Below are 20,739 nucleotides of genomic sequence, written 5' to 3' on the forward strand. Positions count from 1 at the left end.
GCAATATAAATCTGCATTAGTCACACCCGACAGATGGAAACATTCCAGTTACTAAGGTACCAGAATTAAAGGAACCACATTAATAGGAAGTGCGAGTCTGCAAGGGGAATCTGTACGTCAATCTGAAGTTACTCTTTTATATTTAGAGCAGGGGTCTCAAACTCAGGTCTGGGTGAGACTGGGCCGCATCAGGTTTTCCAAAAAAAAAAAAAAATTATTAAAAACAAAAAAAAAAACTTTGCTTTGGTTCCAATTTTCTACAAGAACAGCTCTGATAAAACATTCCACTGTTCTCAAATATCTTACTTTTTATTTTTCTACTCAAAATAACATGAAAAATAAATAAATCAAGAATAAAGAAAATCAATCAATCAGTAATAAATAAATAAATATCATAATAATAATAAAACAAATAATAAATACTAGCGACCTAAACGGTAGCCTTCAAGTTATTTCCTTTCAACTTAAATAGCCAAAAACTTACCACTTCCACACGGATAGGGAGGATAACTATTAAGTTATTTAACCTTTAACATGAACATTAATCAAACATAATATTTTTTTCTGGGTACATGATACCATACAGCATCCATATCAAACATTAAACTTTCATATTAAGGAGAGGGCCTCAAACTAGTGTCCTGTGGGCCACATTTGGCCCGCGGGCCGCATGTTTGAGACCCATGTTTTAGAGCCTCAATGAACAAAACCTGAGTGCGGGGGGGCATCAGCATCTGCAGCCGAGACCGTTTTTTTTTGGCAACAGGAAGTGATGCTGTTGAAAGGAGAACCGTTTGTTCTTTTTTTTAGGGCGTGTGTGCATGTTCGTGGCTGCCAATGTATCATGGTGCTTTCAAGTGTCGACACATAAATGTGATTGTGTCAAGAATCAAATGAATTTATGCCAAGTTTCTGTGCTGTGATGAAGTTATTTACTTTAACCAGAGTGACCATCATGATGATTTCAGATAACAGCGACCTCATAGCGTGTATGGTGGTCAGCAAAGATGGCTGCCAGGCTCAACGATTCCTAGCGGTCGACGTTTACCAGATGAGTTTGGTTGAACCAGAAACCAAACGCCTCGGATGGGGTGTTGTGAAGTTTGCTGGGCTGTTGCAGGTAGGAGAAAAGTGTGTGTGTGTGTGTGTCATTTATCAGAAGAAAAGATGCCCCAATGGGCCGCATCAGGTTTTCCAAAAAAAAAAACCCATTTATTAAAAACAGAAAAATATACAAACTTTTTCAGTGCTTTGGTTCCGATTTTCTACAATAAAAGCTCTGATAAAACATTCCACTGTTCTCAAATATCTTCATTTTTATTTTTCTACACAAAATAAGATGAAAAATAAATAAATCAAGAATAAAGAAAATCAATCAATCAGTAATAAATAAATATAATAATAATAATAATAAAACGGCATATAATAAAAACTTAAGAAACCACATATAGTTGGTGTGTAGACAAATTATTTTTTCCCGATTAAAATGAACAAAGCATTATTAGAGCCCTGTAGACATGACAAAACACGACTATAGTCACATTTATACTCTTTTTATTGACAACCTATTGCGCAACTGCAGGGTCTTGAGACACATGCTAACTCGCAAAAACTAGAGAGCTAGCGACCTAAATGGTAGCCTTCAAGTTATTTCATTTAAACTTAAATAGCCAAAAAAAACTTACCACTTCCACACGGATAGGGAGGATAACTATTAACAGTTATTTAACCTTTAACATGAACATTAATCAAACGTAATAATTTTTTCTGGGTACATGATACCATACAGCATCCATATCAAACCCAAAAACTTACCACTTCCACACGGATAGGGAGGATAACTATTAACAGTTATTTAACCTTTAACATGAACATTAATCAAACGTAATATTTTTTTCTGGGTACATGATACCATACAGCATCCATATCATACTTGCGCGGGCCGCACTAACATTAAATGTTTCATGTGAAGGCGGGGGCCTCAAACTAGTGTCCTGTGGGCCAAATTTGGCCCGCGGGCCGCATGTTTGAGACCCTGATCTACATTTATTGATGAATGGGGTTATTGCGGAAGTTCGGAATTTTCCATTTATTCCTCTACTACTTCTGCTCATTATTGGTCGCTGGTTCGCTCCTCGCTGTAGTCATTCAACTTATTTGTACATTTCAGCATCCGGTCTGCATTTTTACTTTCCAATTCCATTTAAAATTGGCAGTTTTTGTCTGCTAAAAATTAAGGAAAAATATTAAAAGTGCCCCCTTAATGGTGAAAAATAATTATTTATTTTTAAATTTATTTTTTTTATTAATTTATAATTAGCTTGCTGGTTCAATCTACAGTCCTTGTGTGATCATTCTAGATACCTCTTTTTTTTTTTACATGCCAACATTTCAAACTCTGTTTTCTTTGTGTCCGCTAATTACTCCCACATTTTCCAACCTCTTCAAAGCAGTCCAACATTCACATCATGTCGGCTGTCTTTCGAGACTTAAAAAAAAAAAATTCCCACATTTTCCATAATGCAATATTTTAGTTGACATTTGTCCTTATTGTAAATTAATGGGAAATTTCAAAATTAATTTTACATTTAACATTACATGGTGGCATGACTCGCAGGTCGCAGAGTGGTTGTCTCCCAACATGACGGTTGCTGGTTCACTTCCCGGTTGATCAACCGATTTGAGCATTCACATGTCATTTCTGCTAATATTGCTTCATGTAGTTTCACGGAAAGAGAATTGTAACTTGATTGGTTGGTTTCTTTCACATGGATCAATTGATGCTTTCTCTTTCCCTTTCATTTTTAAACTCTGTATCCTTTGTTACCATAAACAATAAACTCCCCCCCGCAATCCCCCTGCTTCCAGGACATGCAAGTGTCTGGCGTTGAAGACGACAGCAGAGCTTTAAACATCATCATACATAAGCCCAGCTCCAACCCTCACGCTAAGCCGCTGCCGATCCTGCAGGCCAACTTCATCTTTGCAGACCACATCCGCTGCATTATCGCCAAGCAGAGACTGGCCAAAGGTCGCATCCAAGCCAGACGTATGAAAATGCAAAGAATTGCAGGTGAGGATACACAGGCAGTCGTGAGCTGTACAGAAAGTGAAAGCACATTTAGTCACTTATCCAAATCTCGGCATTCAAAATAAAAGCAAAAGCAAAAACTACCATCAAAATTCTTCTCTGCTTCTTTACTCAGCTTTATTGGACCTGCCTGTTCAGCCCAGTACGACGGAGGTGCTTGGTTTCGGTCAGACAGCCAACGCTTCCCCCAGCGGCCTCCCTTTCCGCTTTTACGAGCAGTCGAGACGAGCGCCCAATGACCCCACGGCCAGCAGAGCCGTCTTTGCCTCAGTTGATAAAGTCCCAGGTAATTGTTAGGTCCTGATGGCCTAAAATGTCTCATGTTCATATATATATACGCATATATATATATATATATATATATATATATATATCGTCCCCCAGGCTTTGCGGTAGCACATTGTGTGTCGCAACACAGTCCCTCGCCTCTGTCCTCCCCGTCTACTCCCTCCAGTGGAAGTGGGAGCACAGGAAGATGCGACTCTGTTACGGCAAGCTCCATTTCAGCTCAGAGCCCCACAGGTACGCCAGTCATACACACACACACACACACACACACAGTCCTTGCAGGAACAAACACCGTCTACTTCTCATGTCGGCTGACTAGGAAGCAGCTTATTACCGTATTTATTACCGTAAGTATTCACAAATGATTAGATCATAACTTTTAAAGAATCAAAACCAGATCCTTATTCATATACTGTACAGTTTTCTGTAATTATATATACACAGGGCTGTTAAATATGTAATGGAACGTGTATTAATAACAGCAAAAATAAAAAGGAAATGTAAATATTAAAACTACACCAATACAAAAATACATATATTTGCATTACTTACATTTTTTTTATTTTATAAAAAACAAAATTGACTTATGATTGTTTCTCTATTTATGAAAATTAAATGTTTTATTTAATTAAAATTAATGTGATTAAATGTTATATTTATTGTATATTTTAAAATATATAATTATATAATATATTAATAATAATCTAATTGATTTTTATTATTATATTTACATAATATATGTATTTTTATTTTTATTCTATTTAATATGTAAAATGAATTCCTTGGGTATTTGTATTTTTGTAATGAAATGTTGTATTTATTGTACATTAAAAATATATAATTATATAATATATTAATAATTTAATTGATTTTTTATTGTTATATTTACATAATATGTGTATTTTTAATTTTGTTCTATTTAATATGTAAAATGAATTCCTTGGGTATTTGTATTTTGTCATGAAATGTTATATTTATTGTATATTAAAATATATTTATGTAATATATTAATAATAATTAAATTACATTTTTTTTATTTACATAATATATGTATTTTATTTTTATTCTATTTAATATGTAAAATGACTGTATAAACAATCAATAATATTAATAGTATATACTATAACTGTTTATATTTATGTGATGCCATGAGTATTTTTGTTATTTTTAAAAAGTATATATATATATATATATATATATATATATATATACATATGCACCTCTGGTTGCGTGCAATAAAATTAAAAAAAATGTCTTTAAAAGCATTTTTAAACATACTCTAGCACTTATTTTAATTTTTTTTTTGCCTGTTATTGTGTATTGTATTAACTTCAACTGAAATTAATTAACTAAAAGTTGTGTTAATTCAGTTGAAATAATAAAGAAAAGTTCCCTCATTTTGTTTCTAAAGATGATGGCACATTCTTGGAGCACACCCCTCCCGCCTCATCATGCGGAGAAGTGGTGGAGGCGGGTGTCGGGGAAGTAACCCCCGCCCCCTCCACCCAAACCCCAGCGCCGGCTTTGGCTCCGAGCCTCACCCCGGCCTCCCAACCCACCATCTCCCTCCTCACGGACAGCAACGCCGACACCCTGAGCGTGGAGTCCTTAACGCTGCTCCCCCCTGCGGACTCCCCGCACCTCCACCCATGTGCCGGCCACCTCCCCGCCACGCTCTCCTTCCTCCAGAGACTAGACGAGGAGAGTGATGTAGAACAAAGAGTTGAAGACGACGGTTCTCCAGTGGAGTCCACAACAATCCAAGAGGAAACAACAGAGTTTGTGACACCGACTGATGAAGAACCAGACTCCGCGGAGAGGAACTCACCTCGGGGGGACGCTGTAAACCACCCAGAAGATGCGGAGAAACCCTCAGACTCACCGGATTCCCCTGAACTAGACTGACAACACACATGAAGATGCACGTGAAGACACGTCACTCTCCCCATCCAGTTCGGATGCAGTGTGTTGTCATGGAGACACGGCGCTCCCTCGCGGAACTCAAGGAAGTCTCAAAGCACATTTGGGTTCATCTGTCACACATACAGGAACATTTTTTTAATCACTCCTCGGATCGTCGAACCAGCAGCGTTTTTTTTTTTTTTTTTATCGATGTGATTAGTCACACTGCAGATGTGATGTTTTAAAAAAAAATCTCTATTTTTTATGTCTTAAGTTCACATTGCCACTTGTGCTGTCAGTCACTACGATGCTAAACACACACACGCAGCTGCACAAGCCTTTGTATGCACTAGTTGTGTGTGTGTGTGTGTGTGTGTGTGTGTGTGTGTGTGTAGGCTCAAAAGTTATGGTTATTGAGGATGTATACGTCATACCTTGCTGGATACAAAGTATGCTTCAGACACCTATGCCCTCGTGTGAACACGCCCGTAGATGGGAAAACGTGACCTTTTTTCAGGCAGTTTACAGACAGTTGCGTAGTGTCTTATGACTCAGTACTTAAAAGTAATCAAAGCATCTTTGTTTTTTTTTTCTTTCCTCTCACGGGTGCTTCCTACTCAAGCCTGCGGGGGGGGATAAGATCAAGTAGCGGCGGTGTGATTAGTGTCATGTGAAAGAGCACGAATTCGAACATTGCTAGTCATTCACGTTGCCCAATCTTTCCAATTATAAGATAATTACGCCGACTTAAGCTCAGTTGGAAATACATCGATGATGTAATCCTCGCTATTATTTAACAAAATACAATGGAACCTTGGTTAGCGTCCACAAGGCCTGACTTGCAGTTTTTTTTTTTCCCAACACACGTGTAAAAACAATTCTAATTGCATATCAATGATGAACAAAAGTACTTTGTACCTTCGTTGAAGACGGTGATTTTTTTTTTCACCTTCTTGTTTTGCCATGAGTTAGTTCTTCAATTCAAAAGTGTTTTTCATCTCAAGTCTCTACTTCCTGTTTTGCCACGAGTTAGTTCTTCAATTCAAAAGTGTTTTTTCATCTCAAGTCTCTACTTCCTGTTTTGCCATGAGTTAGTTCTTCAATTCAAAAGTGTTTTTCATCTCAAGTCTCTACTTCCTGTTTTGCCACGAGTTAGTTCTTCAATTCAAAAGTGTTTTTTCATCTCAAGTCTCTACTTTTATTTTTGATCATGGCTGCAAAATAACACAAAAGAAAGTTCCAAGTGCCAGCATTTTGATAAAAAAAAAAGTGAAATACTATTGAACTAAAGAAATAGATATATAAATAATAATAATAATAATAATAGAATATCAAATAAATAGCTCATAGGAACAACAAATCAAATCAGTCGGCAACCATTTTGGGATTCGATTACTGCTTTAATGTTATAATTCTAAATTTATAATATTTTCTCTCTATATATATATATATATATATAATAAAATTGTAAAAATTATAGATTTTATATATAATATTTTTTTTATTTTTTAAAAATATATATTATATATTATATACATATGTTATATATATATATATATATAATATATTATAAAATTAAATAAAAATAAAATAATCAATAAATTAATAAAATAAAATTAAAATTAAAATTTTTATATATATATATAATTATAATTTTATCATTGTTATAATTTCTAATGTTATAATGAAATACAAATTTTCTTTTTCCGGCCTCTCAAATGTGAATGTTTTACAATTTTCTTAGTCATTCTTGAAAGCCGACGTATTATTTTTGTGTCTTAGACAAAATAAAATATTCACACACTTTGGAAAAAAAAAAGATGATGATGGATATCTTTGCTTTTTCTGATATGTTGCAGTTCATATTGATTTGATCCGTCAAAAACAACAAGCAACTAGGAAAACGATGATGCGTAGCAGCCCGATATAAGTCATGGCAAAACAGGAAGGTGGCGTCTGTGTTGATGTCGCTGCTACATGGCGTCTTTGGCAACAATTACGACTTCGGAGAAGGTAAAAATGTTCTTGTATTCCTTTCCTTGATAAAAAAAAAAAAAGCAGTATATTAATAACACAACATATTGCAAAATGTTGGCGCTCACAAAGGTTCCACCGTAGCTTGTGTCCTTACCGAGTAAAGCTTTACTACTGCAATAAACTCAAGTGCTAACTAACCAGGTCAGATGTGAATGTAACACACAGCTTCTCGCCTTTTCGCCCGATTCACTCCACCCATACCGACGACATCTTTATACCGTAATTACAACTTTATTTGTAAACCGCGAAAACAGACCCGTGCCATCATCATCATCATCATCATCATCACAGACATTTAAAGCAATACTCTACTCCCATTTTGGCTACTGTAAATAACTCCGGAATGATAAGCGAGATTACGCTTGGATACACCTGGCAGGAGTATCATCGGTAGAGTTAGAACTAGACGGGTCTGGAAGCTCGACCTACAAAACGCCACGATGAGCTGCTGTCATTTTAGTCTCTGATTGTAGCGCGTGTGCGAGTGTGTGTGCGCGCGATGTAAATGCTTGTGGCTTTTAAACATGTAAGTATTGTTAATGACTTTGAAACAGAGAAATAGATCAATAAAGAGCCGCAATAAATTATTCTACCTAACAACACCGAGATGTTTGTGAATGGACGTCACGATTTTTTTATGACTTTGTGTGACTTCCTGTATTCGAGGAAGTCTGGGTGTGCATGTGCAGAGGTATTATTCCTGGCACGCTAGTGACACATACTGTACTGACACATATCTGTGTGTGTATCAGTTCTAGCGGTAACACTATACGATTTCCAAACAGTTAAGATCACAGATTAATTTTTAAATATCACAGATTAATTTTTAAATAATCTAAAAAAAAAAAAAAAAAAACGATGTCACGTAACGTAGGATTTTTGATGCGTCACCCACTTTTGAGATAACAGAAGATCTCAAACAGGAAATTGAGCAAAATTTTGGCGTGAAAATAGACTTGATGTCATCATCGTCATGCTGAGCATCTCTGTATGTGTGCGCGTTGCTTTTTCTTTGGCTTTTTTGCGGCTGTTTTTTCTGATTTTACATTTTGGGCTCACATTAGGCATTTTTTAGTATACAAAACGTATTATTATTAGATAGTATTGCTATAAAGGTGACTATAGGGGTGTTATTTCATGCCTAGAGGGCTCTAATGTTAAAAAACATATTAAAAATCCTACTTTATGGAAATTCACGGACCGCGGCTGGGTTTCTGGCTGTTTTGCGGCTTATTATTAGTCTCTAATATGCACATTTAAGCTAAGTTTACATTTTCTGCTCACATTGGACATTTTTAAGCATAAAAAAAACTCTTATTATCTAAGAATAATACGTTTTTTATGCTTAAAAATGCCTATAAGCTTAAGCTAATAGGCATTTTTAAGCATAAAAATATGACTATGAGATAATATGACTATAAAGGTTACTATAGGGGTGTTATTTCATGTCTAGAGGGCTTTAATGTTAAAAACCATACCTACTTTACTTTGACCCAATTAAGAGTGATAAACGAGGGACAATCATTGCGGTTCCTGGCTGTTTTGCGGCTTATTATTAGTCTCGAATATGCACATTTAAGCTAATAGGCATTTTTAAGCATAAAAAAACTTATTATTCTTAGATAATATGACTATAAAGGTGACTATAGGGGTGTTATTTCACGTCTAGAGGGCTCTAATGTTAAAAAACATATTAAAAAGGTCGTAAACAGATTAACCAATCCTACTTTATGGAAATTCACAGACCGCAGCTGGGTCTATGTGACCCAATTAAGAGTGATAAACGAGGGACAATCATTGCGGTTGCTGGCTGTTTTGCGGCTTATTATTAGTCTTGAATATGCACATTTAAGCTAATTTTACATTATGGACTCACATTAGGCATTTTTTAGCATAAAAAACGTATTATTCTTAGATAATATGAGTATAAACGTGACTATAGGGGTGTTATTTCATGTCTAGAGGGCTCTAATGTTAAAAACCATATTAAAAAGGCAGTAAACAGATTAACGAATCCTACTTTATGGAAATTCACGGACCGCGGCTGGGTCTATGTGACCCAATTAAGAGTGATAAACGAGGGGCAATCATTGCGGTTCCTGGCTGTTTTGCGGCTTATTATTAGTCTTGAATATGCAAATTTAAGCTAATTTTACATTATGGACTCACATTAGGCATTTTTTAGCATAAAAAACGTATTATTCTTAGATAACATGAGTATAAACTTGACTATAGGGGTGTTATTTCATGTTTAGAGGGCTCTAATGTTAAAAACCATATTAAAAAGGCAGTAAACAGATTAACGAATCCTACTTTATGGAAATTCACGGACCACGGCTGGGTCTATGTGACCCAATTAACCGTGATAAACGAGGGACAAGTGTACTGTGGAAATTAGTGGCAGTTTTATCCTGGCATGGATTTTTGTTGCACGATTTCCTTATTACCTTGGAGGTTTGGCTTTAACTGTCAGTTGTTTGCTAGCCAGGATCTCGCCTTGCACCTTTTACTTTCGATTTGACGTCTCAAAGAGGTTTCTCTTCTAGATAGGGAGTACAGCTCTTTGGTCTTTCCCATTTTTGGGCAAATTATTTGAGCTCGATGATGTTCACTTTCCCGTCCATCCTGGACATTCCATTTACTGGACGTTGCTGGAGAATATATGGTGACTAAGAAGAGTCTTCCGTGATTCAGCGTCTGAGTTCCTCAAGGAATCCGGGAGTCAGAGACCAAACACAGACTGCGATAAATGAAGACCAAACATTATGGATTCTAAAACTGATAGATCCTTCAAGATATCCCTTTTTGGTCTATCTAAGTCAAAAGCATCTAATTGGGTATAAATAGGTATGGACCCTGTCTGGATAACACCCATGGTGATGACCTGGCTCCAGGGTGAGGTCCTAGTGTCCCACGTTCAGGTCAGGTGTGGTCTCTCCTGTTTTTGTCTTTTCTTATAGGCTCTTCTGAGTGGCTTTATCACCCAGGACCTGACTGCTGTAAATGTGGACTCTCTACCAAGGCAAAGAGCTCAATTTTCAGGTCCATCTACTATGAGCCGTTTGAGGTGGCTCGGACTTCTAGTCCCTGGTAAGGTGTTCCTGTGTAGACCCTGGTGCACTCCGACGTCACGCTGGAGGGATTATGTCCAACAGCTGCCCTGGGTATGCTTCATTGCCCTCCCAGTGGAACTACAAGGTGTGGCCAGAGGACCGGGAGACTGCTGGACCAGGACCCGGACCCAGACCTGGACCCGAATAAGCATAAGAAAATGTAAGTATGGATGATTTAATCATTGATTAATTGTTGCGTCTCTAGTTCCAACAGATTATGGTCGACTTTGGAGGTTCCATTGTATTTATGCTTTAAGGTAGGTGTAAAATTCCAGTCTTGGGGGGTCAGATGGTCAGATTTGACCCACCATATGGTTTTATGTGGCCCTCAGAAGCCTGGAAATAGTACACTTAAAAATATATATATATATTATTACCATTTTTAATGCTTAAATTGTTTTATTTATTTTGATTATATTACATAATTTTATATTTAAAAATTAAAAAATCTTTTGCTTTGTCAAGTTTAACAAAAAAAATGTTCTTGCCAAACCCCCATTTAAAATAAATGAATAGTTAATTAATATGACTCTATTAATATATACACAATATCTCTTAACCCATGTGACCCACAAGTTGCTAATCACTAATTTGTCGTAATCAAGTCAGCCTTTTTTTACTATTAAAAAAATTTTTTTTTTTTACAATAAAAATAAATGAAAAAGTCCATGTCTGTTGCCCCTCCCCCCTCCAAAACACTTAAAAAATTATATATCATTAGCATTTTTAATGCTTAAATTGTTTTATTTATTTAGATTATATCACATAATTTAAAATTTTATATTTAAAAATACAAAAAATATTTTGTTCCATAAATTTTGACAAAAAAACATTCTTGCCAACCCCCCATTTAAAATAAATTAATAGTAAATTAATATGACCCTATTAATATATACATAATATCGCTTCACCCACGTTACCCACAAGTTGCTAATCACTAATTTGTCATATTCAAGTCAGCCTTTTTTTAAAATATATTTTTTGCCCCTCCCCCCTCCAAAACACTTATATATTATTAGCATTTTTAATGCTTAAATTGTTTTATTTATTTAGATTATATCACATAATTTAAAATTTTATATTTAAAAATACAAAAAATATTTTGTTCCATAAATTTTGACAAAAAAAAATTCTTGCCAACCCCCCATTTAAAATAAATTAATAGTAAATTAATATGACCCTATTAATATATACATAATATTGCTTCACCCATGTGACCCACAAGTTGCTAATCACTAATTTGTCATATTCAAGTCAGCCTTTTTTTAAAATATATTTTTTGCCCCTCCCCCCTCCAAAACACTTATATATTATTAGCATTTTTAATGCTTAAATTGTTTTATTTATTGAGATTATATCACCTAATTAAAAATTTTATATTTAAAAATACAAAAAATATTTTGTTCCATAAATTTTGACAAAAAAAAATTCTTGCCAACCCCCCATTTAAAATAAATTAATAGTAAATTAATATGACCCTATTAATATATACATAATATCGCTTCACCCATGTGACCCACAAGTTGCTAATCACTAATTTGTCGTATTTAAGTCAGCCTTTTAAAAAAAAAAAATTACAATAAATATGTTCTACATAGAAAAAGTCCATTATGTCTGTTGCCTGTCCATAAGCGCCCCCCCCCCTCCAAAAAAAAAAAAAAAAATCCCTCTTCCTTCTCGAATGCTGATTTCATTCATAAAACAGTTTGCACACACGCAATGTGTCACCCCCGCCTGTTTCTGGTAAGAGCGTGTGTGTGTGTGTGTGTGTGTGTGTGTGTGTGTGTGTGTAATCATGCTTTTACTACCAAAGCAGCCCCGCCCACCTTTTACTTTGACCTCTTCATAGATGAGTCAATGTTCTAACCCCTTTGTTCAAATAAGCAACAACAACAAAAAAAAAACCAGTATAGAGCAAGTAAGTAGTTACGCTATTTTTTTATTTCTATAAAATAATGTATCTGCTTGGCAGACATGCTTGAACTAGAGGGACTACCTCTGATACAGTACAGTGAACCACGAAAACATTCATATGTGATGTAAACATGGAAATAATTAGAGTATTGCAACAGGCTACAAAAATAACTCCTGTAAAAGGCACACTGTTATTATTATTATGGTCCTTCCGAGACCTGTTAAGATGTCCTTTAATAATTCTGTCTTCTTGTGTCCTGAAGGTTGAAGACCGTTCGTGTCCGAAAGAAGAGGATCACACCGACGCGGAACAAAGTCATAACTGGTAAGGAAATTCCATAAGGAAATCTTGGACCACTTTGGTTAGCGGCAGCTCCGAGACTTGCGTGGCTCCGTCGCAGATCTCCATGACGCGTCTCCTGCAGAGTTCTTGTAGCGTCGGTTTCCATTTCCTGTACGGTGCCTTCAGGCTCCTTTTGGGGCAGTTGATGTAATACTCCAAGAGGGCGAAGAGTGTGGAGAAAGTTCGCTCGTTTCCCGCTAATGAGAACTTATGTCGTTTGTAGTCTATGCGTACGCTAACCGGCCCGCTTTTGGCGTGATAGGACAGCGTGAAAAACACGTCCTTTTGTCGGCTGTCCCGGATGAGGAAGCTTCCCAGGGGGGCGTCCCTAAGCATGCGGTGGGCTTCCTCCACTCCTAGAGGACCCCAGTAGAATCCGCTGAGCTCCAGCTGGGACGCAGTGTCCGTGATGACGCTGCAGTCCTCCTTGCAATTGAACGTGGGGAAGTGGGTGCTGTACTTGGGGGCCACGGACGCAGACTTCTGCTTAGGGTTCGGAGCGTCGTCCCGGTGCTGAAGCTGATCCGGATCAGGTGACGCTGAGGATCTTGACAAGTGATGCTTGTCCTCTACCGCGCTGTTGGCTACCATCCTACAGGAGGCCCCAAACCCTGGCCCATTTCTGACCACCACACTGGCATCCTAAGGAAGGAAGGAAGGAAGGAAGGAAGGAAAGGTCAGTGTCACAAGCCAGGAACGATCACACCTTGTTCAGCTCTTACACACTTCATCATCCTACAACGGTGCTCCAATAGTGATGGATATTTTTGGCTCTTTTATGATATGTAATTGGTAATGGTTTAATTTCATTTAAACATGCATCAAATTACAATTAAGTGCATCCCATAATAAGTTCACAGTTCCACATGTCCAAAAGGAGTAGGAAGAAGCAAAGCTTATTAAATCCTACCCCTCCATCTGGTACTTTTACAATCAGTAACTGTTACATTTGTTCACTTCCTGCTTTCCTAATATAGTTAATTTTTTTTTTTAATTTTTTTTAACGCAGCCTCTGCGTTTGTTTGCATTATTTAAATTTTTTTTGCACTTATCCCTGATCTATACTAAAAAGTGATGTATAATTCAAGAAAAAATGGCATCTTCGTTTTGTGATATAAGTGAAAAAGCCTTTTTTTCCCCCCCACATTTTGCTTGTTTTTGTCCCCAAATATTTCATATTTATATATATTTATATATATTATTTATATATATATATATATATTATTTATATATATTTATATTTATATATATGTATATATATTTATATAATATTTATATATTATAATATATTATAATATATTATAATATAATATAATAATATAATATATATTATAATATATTATATAATATTTAGATCATAAAATTTTCTAAAAGTTACAACTTCATTTTGACATTTAACTACTAAAATTACATTATTTTTGTCATAAAAATTACATTTTTTTTTAATTTTTGCTGTTTTTATGACTTTTTTCTTGTTAGATTACAATAAAAATGCAATTTAAAAAATGCTCTTAATATTAACCAATTACCTGATTAATCCAATACTAAGAAGTGATGTATAATTAAAAAAAATAATGACATCTCCGTTTTGTGATATAGGTGAAAAAGCCTTTTTTCCCCCACACATTTTGCTTGTTTTTCCCCAAAATATTTCAATACTTTTCTTGTAATATTAGGACTTTAATTCAGAATTTTTCAAAATTTTCCAAAAGTTACAACTTCATTTTGACATTTAACTACTAAAATTACATTATTTTTGTCATAAAATTATTATTTTTTTATTTTTGCTGTTTTTGACTTTTTTTCTAATAACATAACTTTTTCCATAATTTTCCCTAATTTGTTTTGTTTTTTAATATTTGCTTCTAAAATGACTCTCAATTTTTTTCTTGTTAGATTACAATAAAAATGCAATTTAAAAAATGCTCTTAATATTAACCAATTACCTGATTAATCCAATACTAAGAAGTGATGTATAAATTAAAAAAAATGGCATCTCCGTTTTGTGATATAAGTGAAAAAGCCTTTTTTCCCCCCCCACATTTTGCTTGTTTTTGTCCCCAAATATTTCAATAATCTTCTTGTAATATTAGGACTTTATTCAGATCATACAAATTTCTAAAAGTTACAACTTCATTTTGACATTTAACTACTAAAATTACATTATTTTTGTCATAAAATTACATTTATTTTTTATTTTTGCTGTTTTTATGACTTTTTTCTAATAACATAACTTTTTCCATAATTTTCCCTAATTTATTGTTTTGTTTTTATATTTGCTTCTAAAATTACTTTCTCATAATTTTTTTTCTTGTTACATTACAATAAAAATGCAATTAAAAATGCTCTTAATATTAACCAATTACCTGATTAATCCAATACTAATAAGTGATGTATAATTTAACTAGTAAAATTATTAAAATAATAATGTTAATTAAAAAATTAACATTATTTTTGTCAAAATTACATTTGTTTAATTTTTGCTGTTTTATGACTTTTTTTGTAATTTTTTCCATAATTTTTCCTAATTTATTGTTTTTTTTTTAGTATTTGCTTCTAAAATGACTTTCTCGTAAAAAATATTTTTTTTCTTGTTAGATTACAATAAAAATGCAATTAAAAAATGCTCTTAATATTAACCAATTATTAATCGATTAATCCAAACAAGCTTCAGATTAATCGACACGTGCAGCCCCACATCCAACTTTACAACTCAATGACCGCAGCACTGTCAGTCAACTGTCAGTCAACTGTCAGTCATAACGTGTAATGTTTTGGTCAGGAAATTGGAGCTAAGGTGACTGAGTTTTTGAACTCGGGTGGGTTTTAAAATACGTGGGAAATGTGATCGCAGGTCCCGGGCTCGTCAAAGCACGTCTTAATCCTGCATATGCTATGCACCCACGAATGCTAAAACTAAACAGCTAGCTGACATATTGCAAATGTAAACATAAAAACATATCTTACCGTGTTTGCTTGACTTTAATCCCAAGCGATCAGTCCAGTGCAGGAAAGTAAACACAGTTAGCTGTCAGTGAGCCTCTGCGTGTGTTTGCGTGTTGCCGTGGACACACTTCCCTTCTGATGAATACATTGCAGGGCAGACCACAGTCTTTTTAAAGCTCAATTTATGCCCCGCCTACTTGTGTCGAGGAAACGAAACTAAAAGTGTTCATTTAGTATCAAACGGCTGGGTTATAGGAATACTTTCAACCGCAGGAACACATGACAGCTGCTCGCTCATTAGTCACGTGATGTGTTCTTATTACGGATTCGCCTTTGATAAATCCGCCTTTCTTTTTGTCTTACCGTATATTATTTATTGTATGATTAAGTTCTAGATGTTAAAGTTATAACGAATTATTAAAATATAAGGTATTTTTTTTTAAGTTTGTTATTCTTTTTTTGTATGCTAGCATCAATTAGCAATAGCCTAATCGTGGTCAATTGTGCCCACCTGGCAGTCAAACATCTGGGGGTCACTGTAGATCGATGTATTACAAAAACAGTTTGAGTGATTACGTGCGCCCCCTCTGGTGTTATGTAGTATTGCAATAGCATGAAGCTTCAATGGTGGATCACAACCACTTGCTAGGTCGGTGTTTTGGTTGTTTCTTTTTACAATCGCCACAGCTAGTTATAGCCAATAATAATAATAATAATCTTAAAAAAATAAATACAGACGAACTAACTATAAATAATAATATAAATCATGGTTTATTTCATTCCAAAAAAAACATGCTAGGTTAATTAGCGACTCCAAATTGTCCATAGGTATGAATGTGAGTGTGAATGGTTGTTTGTCTATATGTGCCCTGTGATTGGCTGGCCACCAGTCCAGCGTGTACCCCGCCTCTCGCCCGAAGAAGACAGCTGGGATAGGCTCCAGCACCCCCGCGAGGATAAACGGAAGAAAATGAATGAGTTCTCCTATTTTGTGTGGAAGTGGTAACTTTTTGGCTTCTTATTTTGTCTTTCCCCACCCTCGGCCATCTCTAAATGCATGTTCTCCCCATGCATGCGTGGGTTTTCTCCAGGTACTCCGGTTTCCTCCCACATTCCAAAAACATGCTAGGTTAATTAGCGACTCCAAATTGTCCATAGGTATGAATGTGAGTGTGAATGGTTGTTTGTCTATATGTGCCCTGTGATTGGCTGGCCACCAGTCCAGCGTGTACCCCGCCTCTCGCCCGAAGAAGACAGCTGGGATAGGCTCCAGCACCCCTGCGAGGATAAGCGGAAGAAAATGAATGAATGAGTTCTCCTATTTTGTGTGGAAGTGGTAACTTTTTGGCTTCTTATTTTGTCTTTCCCCACTCTCGGCCATCTCTAAATGGAGTTTGCATGTTCTCCCCATGCATGCGTGGGTTTTCTCCGGGTACTCCGGTTTCCTCCCACATTCCAAAAAAAACATGCTAGGTTAATTAGCGACTCCAAATTGTCCATAGGTATGAATGTGAGTGTGAATGGTTGTTTGTCTATATGTGCCCTGTGATTGGCTGGCCACCAGTCCAGGGTGTACCCTGTGCCTCTCACCCGAAGAAGACAGCTGGGATAGGCTCCAGCACCCCCAACCCCCACAATCCTTGTGAGGATAAGCGGTAGAAAATGAATGAATGTGCACTTGAGGGAGAAGGGGGGAACGTACAACAATGAATCTTGTACACAATAAAACTAAAATAAAGTAAAATTATTCCAACAACATGCATGCTAGGTTAATTAGCGACTCCAAATTGTCCATAGGTATGAATGTGAGTGTGAATGGTTGTTTGTCTATATGTGCCCTGTGATTGGCTGGCCACCAGGCTGAAATGACTTCACTTTTAGACATGATATATGTTATATAACTTCAATTTATGTAGAATATTATTGACCTCAGCGTATGGAACAGTAGATGTAAAATCATCAAGGCGTTGAATGGATGGTTTGGTTGATGGTTTTGGTTTAGGCTCACTTCAAAGTTGCAGACTTTCATGTTTGACATGCCGCCTGTGCCCTTGAGCATGTGTTTTGCATGGAAGCTGTCTGACACGGTGTATTCCTTAGGTTTCATTTCTGTGAAACGGGGACACAAACGTTGTGTGCTTGTTGTATTTATGAGACGCTGAGGTAAACAGCGTGCAGAGCGTAAATATTAGAGGCACGGCAGGTGAAAAAAATAATATTGTAATAATAATATTGTTGGTTTGCTAATTTAGCTGCATCGAAGCAATCCTAAATAGAATCCAATAATACACACATGGCTGACGTTTATCTTGCATTCTTTTACATGCTACATGATAGTCATCTACAATTTAATAATAATAATTTAATAAGCTTTTTCCACCCCATGAGCCCTTAATTATACTCCATTGCTCGGCCTGGCTTATTGTGTTCAGTCATGGTGATATACTAATGTTCCATGAGGCTGATGAAGAAGTGACAAAAGAGCCGATGACGGCGCTGGAAGGGCGGGGCTTAAACAGAAACACAAGTCACAATAAGAGGAGGAATACAGCAGAACCTTAATTAGTATCATTAATCCGTTCTGGAAGGTCCCACTCTAACCGAAACCGTCTGACCGAATCAGGCTTTTCCTGTGTTCCTCCATGACATATGACATACGTGATGTTGTCGTCTTTATCATGTTTAGTTGACTGCATTGCATTATCTATCTATTTGCGTTATTTATATGCTTCCTCATTTCTTTGACAAAATGCCTTAATTCTTCTTTGGGCAAGTAATTATGTGTATTATATTTTTTATTATACAAATGCATTGGCAAAGTCAATATGGTAAATTACACATATTATTATATCAACAAATAAACAAATTCATAAATAAATAAATACAATTAATAAATAAATAAATGTAAAAAAAATGACAATGTGTAAAGAAAATCATAAGGAAAATGACAAGTGTAAAAATAAAAATGACAGAAATAAAAGTAAAAAAATAATGCAAATAAATAAAAAAATACAATTACATAAGGAAAGTGTAAGAAAAAGTAGACAAATAATAAAAACACAACTTGCTTAACTAAAGTGTAAACAATAATTAAATCAAAATAATAAAAATTACATAACTTAAGTGTAAAAAAAATACAATCAAGTAGTAAAAATTACTCATGTGTAAAAAAAATAAAATGAAAAGAATACAAATTACTTAACTTGTGTGTAAAAATAAAATCAAATCAAAATAATACAAATTACTTAAATGGAAAAAATGAAATCAAAACAATACAAATTACTTAACTTGTGTGTAAAAATCAAATCAAATCAAAATAATACAAATTACTTAAATGGAAAAAAATAAAATCAAAACAATGCAAATTACTTAACTTGTGTGTAAAAATAAAATAAAATCTAAATAATACAAATTACTTAAATGGAAAAAATAAAATCTAAATCATACAAATTACTTAACTTGAGTGAAAAAAATCAAATCAAAATAATACAAATTACTTAAATGGAAAAAATAAAATCAAAACAATACAAATTACTTAACTTGTGTGTAAAAATAAAATAAAATCTAAATAATACAAATTACTTAAATGGAAAAAATTAAAATCTAAATCATACAAATTACTTAACTTGAGTGAAAAAATCAAATCAAAATAATACAAATTACTTAAATGGAAAAAAATAAAATCAAAACAATACAAATTACTTAACTTGTGTGTAAAAATAAAATAAAATCTAAATAATACAAATTACTTAAATGGAAAAAATAAAATCTAAATCATACAAATTACTTAACTTGAGTGAAAAAAATCTAATCAAAATAATACAAATTACTTCACAAAAGTGTAAAAAAATTATTGATGAAAATTACTAAAGTGTCAAAATAATAAAATCTAATACAAAATCAAAATGACTTAAAGAAAAGTGTAAAAATAATACAATTAATTAAAATGACTGCAATAAGAGTGTAAATATTACTTGATAAAAGTGTAAAAAAAAAAAAAAAAAAAAGAGCACTGGAAAATGTGGCCGCCAGTTCGAGACCCTAGTAGACTGTTTATTGTCATGTGACCACCAGCAGAACAAACAAACCTCCGTTCTCATGTGTAAAAAAACCAACTGAAACTGTTTTCCATTTCCTTGTTTAGAAATGGAAATTCTTCCTTGAAGTCTTGTGGCGTCACTGGAAGGGATGGATGCTTCCTCCTGGGGGGGGTTTGACGTCAGTTCGAGTCCGGAGGTACAGTACGTTCTGCACGGTCATCATCCTCATTGCGGGCTTCTGTTTGGATGCGGCGTCACTGTGGTGCGTTTGTGTGCGTTTTTTATCATCCCCTTTTTGGTTCGAGTTCTTTACAATAGGCTCCTCCCACCTCCATTTCACATGTGTTGTTTACTCAGGGGGGGGCGTGGCCTCGGCAAGCCTGTACTTTCACTATGACGATCATAAATTTAAGATATGTGCTTTGTTTGTGTTTCGTGCCACGGCTTGACCACCGAGCTATTATTTTTAAATAGAAACAGCAAGAAAACCACAGACATTTTTTTTTTTTAAATGCAAATTGTACCTGCGAAACCAGTTTAGGAACATGTGGGTTTTTACGTTATTAGAGAAGTGGAAGCGGAGCCGCGTTACGAAAAGAGAAGCAACACGTTCGCTGAAGAAGTACTGATTATTGTCAGGAGTACGAAGGAATTTACTGGGGCATTTTTGACCTTCTCTGTCACCGGGCGCCATCGCAGATAATCATCTGTTGCGCAATCACAGAATGTGAAAGTCACAGAATGTGAAAGTCTTCTTTCTGTGAACTGCTGAAGCTTAGTTGAAGTTATGGAACTTATGGACAATTGACCATCAACTGTAATGTTGTGGTGAGACACACAAGCACCAGACTTTTATTGCAGGTTTGAAAACACAATCCTTAACACGGCTACTGTTGCGACCACAACAAGCTAAAACTCAACTCTGAACCCCCGACTGTCTGACATTTAAAGCAACATTATTATTTTTTTATTTATGTCTTATGTATTTTGTCTTATGACCGTCATGGTTCCTTTGTGTTTTGCGCCTGACTGCGGCATATAATTATTCTGTGTTTTGAGCCTAAA

At 35.1% G+C, this 20,739-nt stretch overlaps 2 protein-coding genes across 4 annotated transcripts in view; one reads left to right on the forward strand and one right to left on the reverse strand.

The window, feature by feature from the left end:
• clec16a (C-type lectin domain containing 16A) overlaps positions 1-7,082 on the forward strand; it is a 34,336-nt gene extending 27,254 nt beyond the window's left edge. For all 3 annotated transcript variants that reach the window (XM_078797003.1, XM_078797002.1, XM_078797004.1), the window contains exons 19-23: positions 969-1,120; positions 2,869-3,073; positions 3,207-3,377; positions 3,476-3,613; positions 4,791-7,082. In XM_078797003.1, the coding sequence (XP_078653129.1) occupies positions 969-1,120; positions 2,869-3,073; positions 3,207-3,377; positions 3,476-3,613; positions 4,791-5,284 (1,160 nt within the window). In that variant the 3' untranslated portion in view covers positions 5,285-7,082. The remainder of the gene's footprint in view (positions 1-968; positions 1,121-2,868; positions 3,074-3,206; positions 3,378-3,475; positions 3,614-4,790) is intronic.
• Positions 7,083-12,352: 5,270 nt separating this feature from the next.
• Positions 12,353-15,805, reverse strand: socs1a (suppressor of cytokine signaling 1a). The gene is made up of 2 exons (XM_058049965.2): positions 15,656-15,805; positions 12,353-13,330 (listed from the first exon to the last, which is right to left on the reverse strand). Exon 2 carries the CDS (start codon positions 13,277-13,279, stop codon positions 12,662-12,664), a length of 618 nt encoding a protein of 205 aa, XP_057905948.2. The 5' UTR covers positions 13,280-13,330; positions 15,656-15,805; the 3' UTR covers positions 12,353-12,661.
• Between the last annotated feature and the right edge of the window lie 4,934 nt (positions 15,806-20,739).

The sequence above is a fragment of the Doryrhamphus excisus genome, linkage group LG16, assembly GCF_037039965.1.
Source record: "Doryrhamphus excisus strain RoL-2023G ecotype Guam linkage group LG16, RoL_Dexc_Guam_v1.1, whole genome shotgun sequence".
Classification (NCBI taxonomy): Eukaryota; Metazoa; Chordata; class Actinopteri; order Syngnathiformes; family Syngnathidae; genus Doryrhamphus; species Doryrhamphus excisus.